Below are 21,967 nucleotides of genomic sequence, written 5' to 3'. Positions count from 1 at the left end.
CATTTGGCAGCGTCTCAAAACCCGAAAATGCCATGTTGTCGCTACATTTAGGAAGATGGTAGAGTTACACCAGGTGTATGAGACCCTCATACACCACCAATAATGACGCGCCACTTGTCCAACTCAAAGAATCTTATTTAATCTAATTAATCCCTTGATTCTTTCATTAATTGCCCCCCCTAATTAATGTTCTCGGTTTTGCCACATATTTTATTAATTTTAAAAAACTTCTCTCCTAATTTATATTTAAGTCTTATTTATTACTAATACCTTTTATTATTTTTAGTATTTATGTATACAGTATATACCTTTAATATTTCGTATATTTATGTATACCTCTAATATAAATCAGTCTTGTATACGCTACTCGTCTTTGTATCAATTTCTTTATACGGTATGATTATTCCTTATATGTATGTTTGTGTATTTACGAAAATACATTATTTGCGTTAATTTTTTTTTAATTTTTTTTTTCAATTAATATTTTTTCATATAATACCTTTTCTTTTGTCTTATATTATTTTAAATAATATCTAAATTTCGTTGTAATTTTTTTTTGCGTAATGTTTTGTTTTATACACATTGTTTTTAATATTTAATTTCTTTAAATTAAATTTTTTTTAAAATTTAAAATTTAAAATTAAATTTATTTTATGATTAATTTTCATTGTACTTTTTTTTTTTTTTTTTTTTTTGCTTATGTGGGTATGAGTAAGTTATGTCTTTTTTTATACACATTATTTTAAAATTTTAATTAAATTGATAAATATTTTATTTTTTTAAGTTATAAGAAGTATTTGCTAATATCCATGATAGGAAGTTAAAAAGACCTTATATATATATATATATATATATATATATATATATATATATATATATATATATATATAGGATTTGGACATATGACGGTATAAGTTAGTGGGTGCAGTGGTTTAGTTCATGCTTTCCTTACTAAGTGTCTCGTGTTCGAATCCTCTTGTGGGTTTTTCTTTTTTGTTTTTGGCATAATTTTGCACAAGTTAACCGAATGCTATTCTAATACTTGAAGACATATACTCAATACTGTGAAAATGAATTAAAGAAAATAGTCATTGATTTTGATTGATCATACATTATTTGTTTAAAGAAGTCAAATGATATACAAAAAAAAATTCATACTTCCTATTTACAACCTATGACTATAATTTGTATATTGAGAATATTGAGAATTTGAATATTGTGACCTAAATTGCGATTGGGAGAACGTCGGAGTATTTTGTGACGGTGTAAAACGTGGAATATTTTGTGTACCACTAAAGCCACTCATAAAGGATGAAGCATCATCGTTTGGAACATGTCGGGTTGGGTTTCTTATTTGGGGGGAGCGTAGTGGTTGTCGGATCCTCATCATTTGTCTTTCTCCTTCTCTTTGTCTGTTTGACAATACGTCTTCTGCCATTCCCTCGCTTGTTCTAATGTCACCTTCTTGTTGAGGTGTGTTTATGATAGTCTCCCTAGGTCGTAGTCTCCTACGACCCCACATTTTTGAGGAAACTCCACTCCGCAAATGAAAGAGCCTCCAACTCTTTGATTAGTTCATCGGTTCGCTATTATAAATGGCGAGAAGACCCTTCACTTTGCATAGCCAACCTCTTAATGTAATCATTTTTCACCGTTATCTCAAGAGACCTTTTAACACGTTCTGACTCATCCGGGTTGTAGTACCCAACCCGAATATTTTCGTATCCTCTAACCAAATCCTGCGCCGCGATCCAATATGTATTTATGTCTGGGATAGCTTTTTCCAACACATCAAGACACTTCATGATATGGCGACATAAGATCCCTCTAAATTCAAACATCTTACAACCACATTTATACTCACCAGTGATTGTGTCAATACTCACTTCAAAACTTCTTCGATCTTTCTTCCAAAATGCTTCTGTCACTTTTGATGTGGCTCTAAACCTCTTGATGAAACCCAAACTATTTGGAAGAGTTTCGACGTTGGTGCTTATACAACCATATACCTCTGTTTTCACCTCTCCAATTTCTTGTTTGTGTAGACCTTACTAAAGATATCCTCGAATAATATCATGGGATCCCATTTAAGTGGGCTCTTAATGTCTTTGGCGTTATTGACTTTCTCGTCCTCCACCTTTTTCTCTATGGCGTCCTCGTACTGCTTCATGAATTGCATCAGGCCGGTTTCTATGCTCATGTACGTTTTAATAAATCTGTTTGTTTGTTCACTCCTCTGAGTAGAAGACATACCCGCACAGAAAGTGTCTTTCCAAAAAACAGGCATCCACCGCTGTCTCATATCCCATGCACCCCTCAACCATTTGTTGCGTCGCAAGTTGTATTTTTCCATGAAATCGTCCCACTTATCTTGCAGTTCCTCCTCGGTGATACTCTCGTGCACAAGCGTACGCAAATCTCTGTCAATCTGAGGAAATTGTGGGTGGTCTTTTAGATTCTTATCCGCGTTTTGAAGAATATGCCAAAGGCATAATCTATGTTTAGTCTCCGGGAACACTTTCTTGATTGCCCCTTCCATTGCTTTACATTGATCAGTTAGTAAGACGGTCGGAGCTCTCCCCATACATTCCATCCACTTCTCAAACACCCACTCGAATGACTCTGTGTCTTCGTATGAAATTAAAGCCACTGCATATAATATTGTACTTCCATGATGATTAACTCCAACAAATGGACAGAAAGGCATCTGGTACCTGTTGCTTAGGAATGTACTATCGAACGACGATGGGTCACCAAAAGCCTTGTACATGGCACGACATCGTGCATCGACGAGAAAAATGTTCAACGACTTATTTTCCGCGTCCCTTTCAACAAGCGTAGTAAAAATCGGATTCTCGCTCTTTTAAGCCCTCAAAATAATTTAAGACCTCTTTAGCGTCACCACGAAACCTACTTTTGCGACGTTCGTTGTTGATGAAGTTTATCGCGTCCTGCCCATTGAAATGTAGATTATGAATCCCTCCAACCTCCCTAACTAATGTGTTGAAGTTTCGGGTAATTGGTATGCCAGCTCTGTCGTTCAACACCAACCTGGCCTTGAAATATTCGCTTATGTGCCTATAATTGACTACATGCCGGCTAACCTCAGGATTCAAATCGTGATTATGTACCAAATCACAAGTACAGATTACAAATTTCCCAGTGTCGTGATTTAATTTCCCAAATACATACATTTTACATGGTGTTATACACGAGCTTTTCTTCGTCGTATTGCCCTCTGAACACATAAGCCTAATCTTGTTCATCATGTGGAATCGTGGTTCTTTATCCCCAACTCCGTTTCGACGTACCCCCTGCTCCTTGAAGGGAGCCAAAAGTTGGCTACTACGAACATGAAGTTCAAACCCCGTCTTATAAGCGTAAGTATATGAAAGCGCAAACTGTTCACCCGATTCAAATTCCGCACCAATCGTAGGCTCAATAGCTGGTTGATTGTCTTAATTACCTTCGAACATGTCGCATGTCGTAACAATTCGATGGTTGTGTCATTCTCGTCAATGACTTCGGTTTCTCCCTCCTCCTCGATATACAAAGCATTTAAATCAAAACTATTCGACATTTTTAAATGATGAAGGTTGTTTTGAGAAGATGAAGGTGATGGAGTTGATGAACTTAGAGTTTGCTGTGTTGAACTACTTTAACTGTGGAAGTTGAAAGGTTAATCTCAATTTACTTTTAATTATTTTTATTTTTTTCTCATATTTTATTTTTAATTATTTTTAATGTTAAAAATAAAACCTACTATTTACAGTGGAAGTTGGAAGGTTTTCTCCCTAATTTTCTTTTAATTATTTTTAATTTCTTACTCATATTTTATTTTTAATTATTTATAATTTTAAAAATAATACCTAATATTTACGGTGGAAGTTGGAAGGTTTTCTCCCTCATTTTCTTTTAATTAATTTGATGAAAAATTCCCGCCTAATTCTCCCGCCAACCTAATCCTACCATTATCCACACTCTCTATAAATCCCTATGATTTAGTCATATAGTACTTTTTTTTTTCAACTACAAAATCTTTCAAATATTAAGATTATGGGTGTCTTGCCGTCACCATATTGCGATCCCTCATTTGTAACAACCCTAGAAAGCTATGACAAGTTGCTCAGTAGAGATCCGAATTTCTTAATTGGGGAGGAGTTCATGGAAAGGGTGATGATCAATCGTCAGAAATTTATTGATCTTGCAGGCGCTAGGTTGGGTTTTTTACCTGGTTGTGACACTTACCCAGTCGTTCCTAGGCCAAGAAGGCCTCTTACAAGGATAATGACATCTAAATTGTCTATTGGCCGTATCCAACTTACTTGAGCGACAATTGTCGTACTTGACATTCAAGCTATTCTTGATTATTATGAGATTGATGATCGCGACGTAGAAGGTGAATGGAGGAACTATTGGGAGATGGAGAGGGATTATATCATTAGAACTGGCGTAATTCCAAGTCATCTATGGTGCTTTCTTGTGTAAAATGTGTAATTGAATCAAATAATATTCAAGAATTGTTATGATTACTAGCGTTTGTTTTAGTTAATTTAAATTCAATTTATCGTACTTGAACAATTTAGATTAAATATATCTTACGTACATGTAACGGGATAATTTACGTAAGATAAAAAAATCGATAATTTCTATTTACATAAAATAAAAAAATCGATAATTTCTATTTACATAAAATAAAAAAATCGATTAAAGAATTTTAAAGGACACAATTTCATTGTATTGGAATATTGAAGGACAAAATGTCATTTACTAAACATATTTATTTAAAAACAACTCCCAACTCCTTCAACAAAATTTATTAATTTTAATTTATTAATTAAAATAAAATCCGTGGCAGTTGAAAGGACACATGTTGTTTCATTATCTCATCTATAAATACACTTTCACTAAATGCAAACCCTAGTTTCTCAACCAACAATTTCCCATTCATTTCTGTTTTCCTCTTCTCCTTTTCTTAAAACCCTAAGCTCTACAGCCCTAAATCTTTAAACACCAAACTTCTTCTTTCATATAATGGATAAGAACATTCGCCTAACATTGATACACATGGAGAGGAACAAATACTATATCCGCCGCTTAGACGATTTAGAGACGAAGATCAACGACTACCTTGATAAGATTCGGGAGATGGGTATTAGTCATGACGTCTTGTCGGAGATGGAGCAGATGAGGTTGCATGCAGATTATGAATCTGCTATACAAGACCTCCAAAAAATAAAGGAGAATAAGATCATTCTCAAGTCACAACTTTTAATATAAAAAAAAAAGATTTTAAAACCCTAACTACTACCTTTTCCCATTATAAAAGGCAAAACACATTCATCTCAAAATTATCTTTCAGAAGACAAACTCTAATCTTTTTTTATCCATACTCCTCCATTATCAATCAAGGTATTTGTTCTTTTATCTTCAATTATTGTTTGAGTTTTTTGTTTTTGTCACAATTGATTTTATTGAATAAATCCCAAACCCAAATCGATTTTTTTAACTATCTATTTAACTGATTGTGCGGTTGTTGCTTCTTAATTTAATTTAATTGTTTCAGATGGATAGACAGTTTGTTGCTTTCTTATTTCAATACACAATGGATCGCAGAAACGTTCTCACTCATTTGCGAGAGATTGACATTCGATTGGAAACCCTAATCACGAGAGCGTCTCATGTACGAGACATGGCCATAACAAGAGGGATGCAGGACGTACAAGCAAATATGGATAATATGATAAGCATATTAAGGGCAAATCGCGAACCAGCGCTAATAGAAATTAGGAAAATTGAAAGGGAGATTGTTCAACTTGAATCTCTTGGATTTTAATTAATTTTAGTTAATATTTCGTATTTTGTAAGGATTATTGTAAGTATGGTTTGTATTATATTTTATAAATCTATGAAGATCCTTTTTCTTTACCCACATGCAAGTCTCTTCAGTTGCAAAATTAACAATGAAATTTATACAAAAAAAAAGAGAATTAAACGACAAAATGTAACAACGAAAATAGATTATTATTAACATAAACTTTAAAAAAAAGTACAATATTAAGCCTAGTCCTTATTAATTAAGGACTTTAAAATCTTAATATCATCCTCTAATTCTTCCCTAAGTTTGCAACATTTTTCATATGTACCCAACACGGATTTGACGAAATCATCCGCTTCCTTCTCCATTCCCTTCATGCCTTTTGCATAACAATCGCTGCGAATTTTAATCGCCCCGACCACCATCTTCATCACTCTGAACTCTTGTTCATGGAGCATGGCAACCTGTTCTTCTAAACCAGTTAAAGATTCAATAGCAATATTGTGAAGGCCTTCCATTTGAAATTTCTGAGGTTTTAGAGAGAAGATAAAGAGAGATAAAGTGAATGAGTAAGGAAAGGTTAGGTAGAAATGGATACTTCTTTTAACTCACCCGTATTTATAACAAGGATGGTGACCTTTGGTTCATGAATTAAATTAAATTAAATTAAATTAAGTGGTTCATGAATAAATTCAATTAAACTATTAAATTAAATAATACGCCTCAGTTGGAAACCCTAATCACCAGAGCGTCTCATGTACGAGACGGATTGTATGGTTTGTATTATATTTTATAAAACTATGAAGATCCTTTTTCATTACCCACATGCATGTCTCTTCAGTTGCAAAATTAACAATCAAATTTATACTAAAAAAAAAATAGTAGAGAATTAAACGACAAAATGTAACAACGAAAATAGATTATTATTATTAAGATAAACTTAAAAAAAAGTACAATATTAAGCCTAATCCTTATTAAGTAAGGATCGTAAAATCTTAATATCATCTTCAAATTCTTCCCTAAGTTTGCAACATTTTTCATAAGTACCCAACACGGATTTGATGAAACCATCCGCTTCCTTCTCCATTTCCTTTATGCCATTTGCATAACAATCGTTGCGAATTTTAATCGCCCCGACCACCATCTTCATTGCCCTCAACTCCTGTTCACGGAGACAGGAAACTTGTTCTTCCAAAAAACTCATAGATCCAATCATAAGATCGTTAAGGCCCGCAATTTCGATTTGCCATTTCAAAAATCGAGTTTTTAGAGAGAAAATAAAGAGAGATAAAGTGAATGAGTAAGAAAAGGTTAGGGAGAAAGGTGATTCTTCTTTTAACTCCCCGGTCGTATTTATAACAAGGATGGTGACCTTTGGTGAACCATAACATGAATAAATTAAATTAAATTAAACTAAATAAAATTAAATTAATAAAATGTGGTGGTTCATTAATAAATGCAATTAAAATTAAAGAAACACATCGGAATACTATAAGACAAAATTTTCTAAGATTATAATTACAATATTAAGGAAAATAAAGATTACAATATTAAGGAAAACTAAATTAATAAAAACTAAAACTAAAACTAAATTAAAGGTTACAATATTAAGGAAAAAAAATAAAACTAATTTCTAAGATAAAGAAGGCAAAATAGCCTCTAAGGCCCCGATCTCCCTCTCCAAGTCCTTCCTGAAATCGTATTTCCTCTGATAGTCACTTAAGAAGGATTGTATGAGGGCCTCGAGTGATTTGTCGAAATCTTTGACACCTCTTTCATGCCAACGGTTGCGGCGTTCCATAAGAGATTTCATCCTCGAAACATGCTCCAACTCCGTCACACGGAGCTCATCCACCAAAGCTTGTTTACCTTTGATTGATCAATTAACAACATCAACGGCCGCGTTTTCCATCTTGACGTATACAAAAATAAGGATTAAATTAGAATTAAGAATATTAAAGGTATTATTGAGAGAAGAGAGAGAGAAGTTGAACAAATAGAGAAAGAGATGAAAATAAGTATTATTGAGAGAAGTTAGAGAGAGACTCTGATTATGTTTTAGTTGATATGATAACAAAAAAAAATGCTTATAAAGGTTGTAATATTTACCAATCCGTGACTTTATTTGTGATTGGTCACTTATAGGATCAACGGCCACGATTTAATGTGGAATATCATCAAATATTTTAATGACAACTGAACGGTCACGATTAACTATTAAGTACCATCACTTTTTAAGTTGTTTTAACACTAGATTGTCCTTTTCCCGCCAAAATATTCGTACAATCCTATTGATTATACGTTGCAACGATTAGTCGATAGCAACGTACGATCTCATCTTAAGTCTTAGAAACTTGTTAAAATTAGTCCTACACTGTTGATCGGAATAATTAACTAATTATAGCAACATACGATTGATAACAACTTAACTTAGGTCTTACGTCCCGAGACATAGGTATCTACACCCGTATTGATCGTACATTGCTATGATTAGTCAATAGCAACGTACGATCTATAACATTTTAAACATAGGCATCTAAACCCGTATTGATCGTACATTGATATAATTAGTCAATAGCAATGTACGATGTATAACATCTTAAACCACAAGACATAGGTATCTAAACTCGTATTGATTGTATATTGCTATGATTAGTCAATAACAACGTTCGATCGATAACATCTTCAACCATAATACATTGGTATCTAAACTCGTATTGATCGTATATTGCTATGATTACTCAATAGCAATGCACGATTGATAACATCTTAAACCATAAGACATAGGTATCTTAATCAAGTCTTGCGTTCTAATCATATATAAACTCATATTGATCAAACGTTAAGTCTTAACTTTAGGTCTTAAATTTACGTCTTTTGCTATGATTACTCAATAGCAATGCACGATCGATAACATCTTAAACCATAAGACATAGGTATCTTAATCAAGTCTTGCGTTCTAATCATATATAAACTCATATTGATCAAATGTTAAGTCTTAACCTTAGGTCTTAAATTTACGTCTTAACCTTACGTATTACACATACGATCGTACATATGGCTAAAAACCCTAAAACCACAAATAAACCCTATAAACCCAAAACTCCTAAAAAACCTAGAAACCCTAAACCCCAAATAAACCCTAAACCCCAAATAAATCCTAAACCCCAAATAAACCCTAAAATTTTATTTTAACCAAACCATGATGGACTAAAATTTGGATGATCATTAACGCGACAAGCTATGTAGAACATTTGTATTATATTTCTATTTTAATATTTTCATTTAATAAACAAAATAAATTAAGTAACAGTAAAACCATTCATTTTTTAACTGTTGTTTTTTAAACACAACAAAAATAAAAACTTATATTTTAATATCAATTTAACTGTTGTTTTTTATTTCATAACAAATAAAAACTTATATTTTAATATCAATTTAACCATTGTTTTAATATTTTAATATTTTAAAACTTGTTTTTTATATTCATTTATTATATTAATATGTTACTTTATTAATGTAACTGTATATTTATATTATGTTTTCAATAATAAAATTTATATTTTAATATTTTAACTTAGTAAAACTAACATTTAAAAATATGTTTCGGCATTAATATGTTACTTTAGTCTACGAATTACATAAAATATTTACTTTCAATTATTTAAAAACATGTAAATAAATTAAGATATATATTATTTACTATTATTTTTAATAATATAATTGGTCATTAATAATTTTAATCTACTTGCCTTTTCGAAATCTGTAAAATAAATTAAGATGCATAGGGAAGACAAACGTTAATAATTCAATTTTATGGAGAATAGTAAGAGTTACACTATTTTTTTTTTAATTCCATTTTATCGAGTATGATAACAGTCGCCCTTTTTGGTTTATATTTTTTAATTTTAATTTATAAGGACAATTAAATTAAAAGAAAGGTAATATGAAAAGAAAATTACTTTCATTAATATTAAAAACGACGTACAAAGGGAAAAAAAAAACAACAAACAGAATTTAAAAACTAAACCTAATGACTACAACCAACACAAGAATCAAATCTAAGTTTCTTAGAATTGAGCCTTCTTGGATGAGTCCTGCCGAACCTCTTCTTGGACATCTTTGAAGGGAGGATATCGGGGGTTTTTGTGCATGGCGAGGTCCCCATAGCATTACCGGAGTTCTTCGGCTTAGTAGGGGTTGCTATAACCTCAATCACCTCCACTACTTCGTCCTCCTCTACCTCCTCCACCCTAACAATGGAGAAATCAACTTTAGGGCTAGCTAACATCTCTATCCCATCGTCAATTTTCTTCCAATACATTTTGTCGAGTTCAAATTTACCCCAATTAAGCATATTAAATTCCTCCTCAAATAAATCGACAAGGAAATTATTTCCATGGTAACCCGGACTAGCTCTCGTTAAAGCATTTTGGACATTTGTAGGACCAACTTGCTTGATTATTTCTCTCATGAACAACCTCGTGCAAACAATGTCTCTTGCATGGGCTTTCCTCTCTTCCGACATTTTTCTTATTTCACTTTAGGATAGTTAAATTAATTTAGTAGGGAAGATGAACTTTGGATTAATTAAAAATTGGAGGGAATGACTATATTTATAATACAATATTTCCCTCCAAAAAAAAAAAAACAATCAATGCATGGTTTATCGCCAAATGCAAGTTAGGTGGGGAAAACCCTAACGACCTTTCATCTTCTTAATCATTACAAAATAAAAATAACAACTTATAGATTATCAGCAAACAATTCGTGTAGCACAGTTGGTAAGATACATAATTTTCTAACCAGACGTCCAAGGTTCGAACCTTGTTGCGGTATGTTTTTATTAACAAGTTTTTTCTGTGTACTTTTTGTAAAAAAAAAAAGTATTTAAATAAAAATAGTTGTACCATAAATAATTATGTCAAACAAATTTTTATTATTAACATTTTTTTAAGAATTTTTTATTAAATAATTATGTGCAATAGTTTTTTTTAAAGAAAATAAAAAAATAAATTTTTAAAATTTTTTTTTTTTTTTTTTTTAATTTAACTCACTAATTTCATACTTAATATTTTGAAATTAAACAAAAAAAATTTAACGTAAAAACAGTGCCTTATAAAATGCAAAAACAATTTATCAATAATAATAATAAAAAAAATAAAACCTTGAAATACAGAACGCAAATATATTCAATAATAAATTAAAACGAAAAATACATATAAAAAATGATCAGCGAAAATAATTATACAAAATATATTGTATAAATATAACGTATTAATATCGTATATGCAAAACGTACAAATATAACGTATTAATTAATGTATCCGCCTCAGTATAAATATACGGTATACAAATGCATACATAAATATTGAAATACACAAAAATATTAATAATAAATAACAGTTAAATATAAATTAGGAGATAAGTTTTTTTTAATTAATAAAATATATGGCAAAACCGAGGACATTAATTGGGGAAGGTAATTAATGAAGGAATCAAGGGATTAATTAGATTAAATCAGATTGTTTGAGTTGGACAAATGGCGCGTTATTATTGGTGGTGTATGAGAGCCTTCATACACCTGGTGTAACTCTACCCTTTTCGCTATATTTATGCTCTATATTCATTCATTCCCCTAATTAATTTATCGGATTATTTTAACATTTAATTCAATATCTAATCTAATTATTAGACCAAATGAATAAAAGAACAATAACGTTTCCTCAATATCACCAATTGATGATTGCCTTTTAATTTCTCTACCTCTTGATCTTCTGTTCAATGAGAATGCAATAATGTTATTCAATAGCACTCAATAAAGAAGGAATTCTAAATATTTAAAGAGTCTATATAAATAAAATTCTCGATCTGCCATTTCTCATTGTATTCCATCACGATTCTAACAGGTATATTATTTATTTTTGTAAATCATTTTTCGTTCTCGGTTTTTTGCGTATTAATTTTTTACAATATTTTGTATTTAATTTGTGTTTGATTGAAATAAAATTGATTCGTTTTAAAAAATTTGAGGTTCGAAAATACGGTTGTGCCTTACTCTATATCATAATCAAACAAGCTCCATGTTGTTCATGAATCGTGACTAACCTCAATTTGCTTTCAAACCTCCAGGTGGTTGTTTTTTAATTAATCTTAGTAGAAGATCACGAGTTACCAAGTTGATAAATAGAGATTGTTGTGTAAGACGGTCTTACACAAGAAGTCTATACAGCGGAACCTTGAGGTAACTAACCTTTGATTTGACCGAGTCATTATTTATATTTAGTAATTTAGAAGATTTGTTTTACACATTGTAAGACGGCTTTACAGGAGAATCTTTATAAAAACAATTTGTTTTTTGGTTGTTTTTAACTTGATTATCTCAAATCTAATGTAATCGTAACTGAATTTTGTTCGCAGGGTGTTTTTAGGATGATTCAAACATTCTAAGGCTATAAAAAGTTATTAGAGATGATTTATCCACCAGAAAATGTAGAAGATTGAAACTTTGATTATAACTTTGATTCCCAAACATGGATGAGTTTTTTTCATATTGAGATTGTAGTGCTAATTTCATTTTCTTTATAAATTCTGATTGGAAATAATATTTTGGGGTAGCGAATTTTTCTCATATTGTTTTATACTTATGTTAAGCTCTATATTTAAGATTTACAGGGTAGCAAAAATCGATATTCTTAGCCATTTTTGGGAAATTTGGCACCCAATTTTCCCACGTCTAAGAAAGCTTCTCGAGCAAAAAATATCAATAGCAACCCTATATGAGAAAAAGGAACATACATACATCGGATGCATTACCTTAAATTTTATATGTTTTTGAGCATATGCATTTTTTTTGAGCTTATTATCTCAAACTTTATTTGGTTTTGAGGCATATGTGTATTTTTTCCTGAGCTTATCAAAATTTATAATTTAGATTATAATTTTTTTTTCCGCTAAAACTCAAATTTAACTAAGCTTATATATATATATATAATGTTTTTGAGTTTTATCGGATGTATAATCTATTAGAGTATTGAAAAGATGATATGAATTGTATATATCTTATTGAATGATGAATACATGTATATATAGTTACAATGCAATAGGAAATAGGAAAGTAAATAACCTAAACTAAGGACATATGGAAAGGAATATAATCTACTGAGATACACGAAATATATACGGAGTAGCTAGCAAGGAACATATATACATCGAATATAAACTAATGACTAATACGCCCCCACAAGATGGACTGTCCGGAGGAAAGGCCAATCTTGGAGCAAAGAAGATCAAACCGAGGTCGAGGCAACGGTTTAGTTAGTATGTCTGCGAGCTGATCACCACTGGGGATATGTTGAACACGAAGGAGACCGGATTGAACACGCTCACGAACAAAATGGAAAGCAAGTGCGACGTGTTTCATACGTGAGTGAAAGACGGGATTAGCAGAATAGTGTCTAGCTCCGAGGTTGTCACAGTAAACCGTGGAAGGATGAGACAAAGAAATACCAAGATCAGTGAGGAGATTTTGAACCCATTGAAGCTCGGCTGTTGTATCAGCTATAGACCGAAACTCCGCTTCAGTAGTGGAGAGTGCCAATGTTCGTTGTTTGCGTGAAGACCAGGTGATGGGATTCCGTCCTAGGTACACAAAGTAACCAGAGGTTGATACGTAATGATCCTTATCGCCACCCCAATCAGCGTCACAATAAGCATGTAGGCGAAGAGGAGAATTGCGAAATAATTGGAGACCAACATTGAGAGTGCCGTGTAGATATCGAAACAATCGCTTCACGGCTGCCCAATGTAAATCAGTGGGAGCGGACATGAATTGAGCAAGCTTGTTGACTGCAAAATAAATGTCAGGTCGCGTGAGAGTGAGGTACTGTAGACTTCCAATAACAGCGCGATAATCAGAGGCATTCGGCAGAGGTGAGCCATGGTTTTGAATAAGAGGAGGGTGAGAAACAATGGGCGTAGGGAGTGGCTTCGACTCAGCCATCTTATAGCGCTCAAGTAAGTCAAGGGCATACTTCGTTTTGGTAAGTAGTAAACCTGTGGAGTTGGGCGTGACTTCAACGCCAAGAAAATAAGACAGCGGACCCAGATCCTTAAGAGAAAATCGAGAGGAGATGTGAGTGACAAATTCAGTCAGCATAGTATCAGACGGAGAGGTAACAATGATGTCATCTACGTATACAAGCAAGTAAATAGGGGTAGCAGAGTGAGACCGAATGAATAAGGAGGAGTCAGCAGTGGACATTCGAAAGCCATAAGAGATAAGGTAATTCTTCAATTCAGTATACCACGCACGAGGGGCCTGCTTGAGACCATATATCGCTTTGCTTAGTTGACAGATGTGTGACGGGTTTGAAGGGTCGACACAGCGAGTGCTACCCTTTGCTACTATGTAGGTTCCTCTGTTGCTAAGACACAAAAATAACACTTGAAGTAATGTTGGCAACCAACGACCCCCTGTTGATTCCATTAGAAACTTGAAGTTCACTCGATTATATTATTTCTGTATTGTAGATTTATACTGTAGTTTAGATGTCATTTATTTTTAACTCGCGTATATTTTATAGTTTTATACCAAATTTATGGCTAATAATTTGTTAAACGTTAGTGGTTTTACCGCAGTTAAGGATTTTTTATAGGAACATTTATAACTGGGAAATCTAATGTTCATGAAAAAAAATGATCGACTTAACTCTTGCCTATAAAATAAACGGCCATTTGACCTAAAGTAATGTGGTATTCAAAATAAATATGCGACTTTTATAATAATATCTAAACCATCAATAATATGGGTTCAACATTGAAGTACATAGAGACATAGAGTAATATACTACGTAGCATTCAAGGAGCACACAAAGTTAATACAGAGTAATTTCCAAGTATTTGTGTTTTAGATAGGCTAGCCTTTTATTTTATGACAGCGATAGTAATTGTTTTTTTTTTTGGTATAACGGCAATAGTAATTGTTGAAAACAATACGTTGGGCGTTTAGAGGGGAGATGAATAGTAATTATGGCAAATAAATGAGAGGATTAAAGACAGGAAAGATTGAAGGTCACATGCTTATTCACCCCTACAAACGGACAAACAGTCATGGGAAGATGGAGGGTTGTAGCTACTAATGTGCAAGAATAAGAATTACGTTAACTTCTTAATAAGCTGTATCACCTAGACAATTTCTTTTTCTAAAGCTGTCATAACTCATATGGACTCAGTAGTCTTGTCTTTTTATTTATTAGATTTATACAAGGTAAATATTAAAGGTTAATGGAAGGTGAAGTGATATAGGAAGACTAAAAGTCATAATTACATAAAGGGCTTTATTTTTTTTTGGTCTAAACCATTCGGTAATCCGAGTCACATTGGGCCGACTAATCCGGATTTCGGGGCGTGTCCAAGGATTACGGTATTTAAACCCCTCCCAATCGCAGTTGTGGAGGATCGATCCGCAGACCTCCCTACCAAGCGCAGCCCCATGCTACCACTGCGCCAACCAACGATTGGTACATAAAGGGCTTTATACTAATTCGACAAAATAACTCACAATTCACCTACACGTTAATATGTTAGTTTAGGCATAAAAGTCCCGTGATTTTCACGGGCAACTAAACTAGTGAACCGTTTAAATAGAGTATGGACTAGTTCCATAGGAATCGTTCTATTCCATAAAACTCCATAGGAGTTGTCCTATGTCATATAAGATTAGTATCTTAAATTTCTAACATGTCTATGTATGATTTCTTGTGAAAAAATATGAATAGAAATAATAATTAATCAAAATATGTTTTGATGAATTCTTCTATACATTCACGATTCAAAAATCTTATTGCTCAACCTAAACACTTGTCATCAAGCACTTAAGTTGTTAAGAAGATAACGATGTTAAATTGGAAAATTAATTTGTTAGAAATTTTGATTAACCAATAATCTTAATAGAGTTAACCCTTGTGAAGGATTAACTAGGAATTTATATGAAGAGAATTCTTCATCAAGTAGAAATTCTTGAAGTTAGTGGGAACAATAAGAAGTAAGTACCTATCTTAATCGTTAAGGCTAGAACCAGGATTGAAAGAGAAGATGTTAGACACTAAAATAGATACAAACTCCAATAAATAAAGATCAAGGAAGTTGGACGTGTGACTCCAACATATTCCTTCTTGAATATCTATGACATTGACATTGCATTCTTGCCAATTACCACATCATGAGTATTTGATACAAATTTGTGAATCATGTTAGAAATTGCCACATTTCATGATTATGAAATATGGGAAAAGGATGTCAAAACCATCTTTCTAAATGGATATTTAGAGGAGGATGTGTTTATAACACAATCCGAGGGTTTTGTAAATCCTTAGAATCCTAACATTGAATAATCGTATGATCACAAGCAAGAATAAGTTCAGAAATTTCCATGAATGGAACTAGGGTAGTTGCCATTTCATCCATGAATATATGAATGTTGTAGCATACTCATTTTAGTTTTGTATTTAGAAATGTATCTCAATAATCGTTATGATGTACAATATGTGTAACACCTCTAATTTCCATAATATAATTCTTTAATTTTTTTTTCCCATATTTCATATTTTATTTTTCGGGAAAATATCCGTCTTTTGCATATTCGGCTCATTGGGCTCGAATTTCTATGAAGACCCGCTCCCTCTTGGGTTTTCACGTGTGGTTTGGTGTTTATGGGGGAATTTTGGGCCTAAGCTTGAAATAAACCCATGAGCTTCTCTATATATATGAAGGGAAACCAAACCCTTGCTTTTCTTTTCTCTTAATTCTCAAAACCCTAAACCTAATTTCTCTCCTCCTCCTTCCTCCCTTGTGCCGCGGGTCCCTCGTCTAGGGTTTCGTGTCGTTCTTCCTCTTCCTCCTTCTTTCATAATCTTTCGTGCTTAGATCGATCCTACTTCTTGGATTTATCTATCTTCTTCGTAAGTTTTATGTTTTCGCATAGTTTTATGGTTTTTATAGTTTATATATATATATATATAGTTAGTATATTTATTAGATTCGTTATCTTTGGCACGTGGATGATTCAATAAAGGTGTGGAAGTTGCTCCTGGAGAGGGACGTTTATATCGTTGAAGACGATCTTTAAGATTATTTGCTTATAAGGTAATTAGGTGTTTTCTTTTAATTGTGTTTATGCCAATTGATGTAATTAATATGATTTAATGATTGTTTTACATGATTGGTACATGTTTGATCATTTGTTATCATGATTAATTATGTTTCGCATGGTTGTATACGTTTTTATGCATTAATTACATGTCATATGTTGTTTATGTGTTTATTATGGGTATCATGAGCGTAATTAGGGTTTACGAGTGAACCCTAATGGCGGCATGATAGGCGGCCAAGGGTGCTCTCCAAAGTTATAGCTAAAGCTAGTATAACCTTGATGATGATTCAAGTGTTATAGCTAAAGTTAATACAACTTTGGGTAGTTACTCTACTTATGGCTAAAGCTACTATAACATTGAAGTACGAGTTAGGGTTATAGCAGGAACTAATGTACCCTGAGATTTATGGCTCAATGTTATGGTTGGAACTAGTATAATTTTGAGTTTCGTGTCAAGGTTATAGTTGAGGTAAGTATAACTTCAAGTTTTATATGTTGAAGTTATAGTCGAGGTTAGTATAGCCTCACATCTAAAGTTCATGTTATGGTTAAGGTTACTATAACATTGATCATTAGTAATTGCTTCACATATAGAGTTATATCCAGTTATAGTATAACATTATATTAGCTTATGTCTTTGGTTACTCTATTCATATAATAAGTGGTATAGTCAGTTACACTATTCTAAGAGTCGAGTCGTGATGTTTGTTCATACATTGTTGGTGCTGTCGGTTATACTGTGTACTTGTTATTTGGTTGGTTGTATAGATGACGATAGTATCAGTTATATACTATCGGAATGAACAAACGCTACCCTTTGGGGATTCTTATGGTCTATGGTCGGGGGGTAGCAGAGGCAGTTCATTATACGCTCTGTTCCCCGAGTGTCGTTCGGTGTAGCAGAGGCAGTTCGTTATACGCTTTGTGTTTCACCGAGAGGTCTGGCCAGGTCTTAGGCATGTAGGTAGTGGTTATACGCTACACATAGTGTGGATGCAGTTCGTTATACGGTCCACAGTGGATGCAGTTCGTTATACGGTCCATACCGACTATGGAGGCAGTTCGTTATACGCTCCTATTTAGAGGGAGTTCGTTATACGCTCTAGTGGTTAGAGGCAGTTCGTTATACGCTCTAACGGCGTTCATTCTATACACTGTGTTTTTTGCTAGGGGCAGTTCGTTATACGCTCTAATGGTTGGAGGCAGTTCGTTATACGCTCCATTAGTCAGAGGCAGTTCGTTATACGCTTTAAGGGTTGTTTGGTTTGGTTGTGGTTACATCGAGTTTGATTGTCCTAAGTTCCTACATGGTGTCATAACATGGGTTGTTGTCATGTGTCGTCTCTTGTGGTTTAATTTTGGAGTTATTAATTAGGTGGTTATCCTAATATGTTCTTGTTTCATGGTAACTTGGTCTTGAGTCTTCGTGAGTATAGATGGTCTCACATGTTTACTAGTTTTGCATTACAATTGTTATTGATTGTTAGTTATATTCAATTGTTGTAAACATGACTGGGAGAGCATCTAGTTACTCCCGACTGATTGTCGACCCCCTTCTCAGGTTGTTCAGATTGTTGCTGTTTTGGATGATATCTTGCTGGGAAGTTCTGTGCGGCGAGATGAATAATAAATTAGGAGTTTACTTTAGGTTTTAAGAACCTTGAATAATGTATTAGTTTGTTTTGGATTTTAGTAGCGAACCGGATTGGTCAGGTGTTTCCGCCACCTTGACCCTTTTATCAGTATCGTACTCTGATATTTACTTTATATAAGTTTTTCCTTTTTTTATAATCCGGGTTGTTACAGTTGGTATCAGAGCGAACACGCTCCCAACTCTCTTTTAGTTGATGACTAAAATAAATGACCTAGTTAATGAGTGAGAGTAAATGGGGTAGAAACCAATAGGATTGGTTGGTTTTCTTACGTTTGTAAAGTGTATGAGTAGTTGTTTGGAGTGGTACTTAGGTTCTACCACTTATAACGAGATTTCGTTCTTGCAGATGGTGCGCAACGGAAATGGTGAGTCTGATGCAGATCACATCAGGAGACTTGAGGCCGCTTTGGCATCTATGGTCGAAGGTTTCACCAATCACCTCAACAACAACAATAACAACAACAACAACCATCCGCAATCGACCGTCTTTGATCGCTTTGCTCGTCACCGTCCTCCGACTTATGATGGTGCGAATGATCCTACTGCTTTGGAGGCATGGATTCGAGAGATCGAGAAGTTATTCCTCGCTACGGGATGTCCTGAGGATTAGATGGTGGATATCGCCACCTATTATCTGAAGGACGAGGCCGACAACTGGTGGGCTCTTGCTAGAGCTGGTTTGGAAGTTCAACCAGGATATGGTTGGGCTGTTTTCTTTGAAGCGCTAAAGAAGAGGTTTTATCCCGAGGAGATGCGCTGGCAGAAGGAGCAGGAGTTCCTTCGTCTACAACAAGGTTCCATGACCGTTGAGGAGTACACCAACAAGTTCGTGAAGCTGTCACGTTTCGCTACTTCTGTAGCTATGGACGAGGTTTCGAGGACTCATCGCTATGAGAAGAATTTAGCTCCTAAGGTCCGGACTGCTATGTCTGGCATTCCTTCAACTTCTTTCCAGTAGGCTTATGATCGTGCTCTTAGCATATATGATTCAGTTCTTGCTACCGAGGCTGAGGAGAGTGCGAAGAATAAGTTCATGAAGAGGCCTTATGTTGCTCCCAGTTCTTCCCAGAAGAAACAGAAGTATGAGGCTCGTTCGTATGCTACGCGTGATCAAGGTCAAGCGAAGAGGGAGTTGTCTTGCTTCAAGTGTGGGAAGGCGTATCACCCGGGTACGACCTGTGCTACTGGTGCCCCGATCACTTGCTTTACTTGCAAGATGCCGGGACACAAGTCTGTTGATTGTCCCCAGAAGCCCAAGGTTGATGCTCCTAAGGCTGATGCTGCGAAGTCTGGACGAGTGTTCGTTATGAGTCGTGCTGAGGCAGGTGCTAATCCAGATGTGGTTACGGGTACCTTTCTCGTTCATTCTTTATCTGTTTTTGTTCTTTTTGATACGGGTGCATCGATGTCTTTCGTATCCGAATCCTTTTCCGTCCGTGCTGGACTCTCTTGTTCTTCATCCGTTCATACCTGTATATCCCTTCCTACAGGCGAAATTGTTTCTTGCTCCGTTCTTTTCAAGGACATACCTGTCAGTATCGCAGGGGCGATCCTTCCTGCCGATCTCGTCCGATTCAAATTCGGAGAGTTTGATGTGATTTTGGGTATGGATTGGTTATCTCGCTATGACGCTAGGTTCCTGTGTCGTGATCAGAAGATCGTGCTTAAGAGTCCCACAGGTTCGAGGGTTTCTTATCAGGGTGTTAGGGTTACACCTACGGCCAAGTGGGTTTCTGCGATGAAGACGGTTAGCTTGGGTAGAAAGGGTTATCAGATCTATCTGTGCAGTGTTCATGGTGTTTCAGATGAGCCTAAGCTAGAGGATAACCTTGTGGTTAAGGAGTTTACCGATGTCTTTCCTGAGGATCTACCTGGTATTCCTCCTGAGCGAGATGTAGAGTTCTCGATTGAGTTGCTGCCTGGAACTTGTCCCATTTCGAAAGCTCCTTATCGTATGGCACCAGCTGAGTTACAGGAACTCAAGAAGAAACTTGAGAAGATGATCGATAAGGGTTTTATCCGACCGAGTGCTTCGCCGTGGGGTGCTCCTGTTTTGTTCGTCAAGAAGAAGGATGGTAGTATGCGGTTGTGCATTGACTACCGTGAGCTGAACAAGGTTACTATCAAGAATAAGTATCCTTTGCCGAGGATCGAGGATTTGTTTGATCAGATCCGTGGTGCAAGTGTGTTCTCGAAAATCGATCTGAGGTCAGATTACCATCAGATTCCAGTCAGGAATGAGGATATTCCTAAGACTGCCTTTCATTCGAGGTATGGCCACTACGAGTTCGTGGTGATGCCATTTGGGTTGACGAATGCACTTGCCGTTTTTATGGATCAGATGAACCGCACTTTCAGCGAGTATTTGGATAAGTGTGTCGTGGTGTTCATAGACGACATACTGATTTACTCGAGAGATCAGGTTGAACACGAGAGTCACCTTCGTGTTATCTTGGAAATTCTGCGTAAGCAGAAGTGGTATGCTAAGTTCTCAAAGTGCGAGTTTTGGTTAAAGGAAGTTACCTTCTTGGGTCATGTGATATCTGGCGATGGAGTTATGGTTGATCCGTCGAAGATTCGAGCCGTGGTCGACTGGGAAAGTCCAAAGAATGTGAACGAGGTTCGGAGTTTCCTTGTTCTAGCTGGGTATTATCGTCGGTTTGTACACGATTTCTCTAAGATTGCGAGACCGATGACTCGGTTAATGAAGAAGGAATCCAAGTTCATTTGGACTGAGGCTTGTGAATCTGCCTTCCAGGAGTTGAAGAAGAGGTTAACTACCGCTCCTGTGTTGACTCTACCAGAAGAGGGTGTTGAGTTCGATGTTTTCTGCGATGCGTCAAAGTTTGGGTTGGGTTGTGTCTTGATGCAGAAGGGTAAAGTTGTGGCTTATGCTTCCCGTCAGCTGAAAGTTCACGAGATGAACTATCCGACTCATGATCTTGAGTTAGCAGCAGTGGTGTTTGCACTTAAGCTGTGGCGACACTACTTGTATGGAGTCTCTTGCAACTTTTATACGGATCATAAGAGCTTGAAGTATATCTTCACTCAGAGAGATCTTAATATGAGGCAGAGACGTTGGTTGGAGCTGCTTAACGACTACAAGATTGAGCTGCAGTATCATGAAGGTAAGGCAAACGTGGTTGCTGATGCCTTGAGTCGCAAGGTGTGTCATGCTTTGAGATCTGTGTTGGTGTTACCTGATGACTTGAGTCGAGAGTTCCAGAAGATGAGCCTTGAGGTAGTTCTTCCTGGTACTTTAGATTTGAGTGCGATGGTTGCTGAACCCGAGATCCTTCATGAGATCCGAGTTAAGTAAAGAGAGGATGAATACTTAAAAGGA

The 21,967-nt window shown here is 35.0% G+C and overlaps 2 protein-coding genes across 2 annotated transcripts; both read right to left on the bottom strand.

The window, feature by feature from the left end:
• Positions 1-1,589: 1,589 nt before the first annotated feature.
• On the bottom strand, positions 1,590-2,770 carry LOC141595268 (protein FAR1-RELATED SEQUENCE 5-like). Its single transcript, XM_074415232.1, has 2 exons — positions 2,022-2,770; positions 1,590-1,965 (listed from the first exon to the last, which is right to left on the bottom strand). Exons 1-2 carry the CDS (start codon positions 2,768-2,770, stop codon positions 1,590-1,592), a joined length of 1,125 nt encoding a protein of 374 aa, XP_074271333.1.
• A 58-nt stretch (positions 2,771-2,828) lies between these two features.
• Positions 2,829-3,580, bottom strand: LOC141595267 (protein FAR1-RELATED SEQUENCE 5-like). The gene is made up of 2 exons (XM_074415231.1): positions 3,467-3,580; positions 2,829-3,401 (listed from the first exon to the last, which is right to left on the bottom strand). Exons 1-2 carry the CDS (start codon positions 3,578-3,580, stop codon positions 2,829-2,831), a joined length of 687 nt encoding a protein of 228 aa, XP_074271332.1.
• Positions 3,581-21,967: the final 18,387 nt, after the last annotated feature.

The sequence above is a fragment of the Silene latifolia genome, chromosome 8, assembly GCF_048544455.1.
Source record: "Silene latifolia isolate original U9 population chromosome 8, ASM4854445v1, whole genome shotgun sequence".
Taxonomy (NCBI): Eukaryota; Viridiplantae; Streptophyta; class Magnoliopsida; order Caryophyllales; family Caryophyllaceae; genus Silene; species Silene latifolia.
The sequence above is the reverse complement of the archived record's forward strand: the minus strand, read 5'-3'. Positions and strand labels throughout refer to the sequence as shown.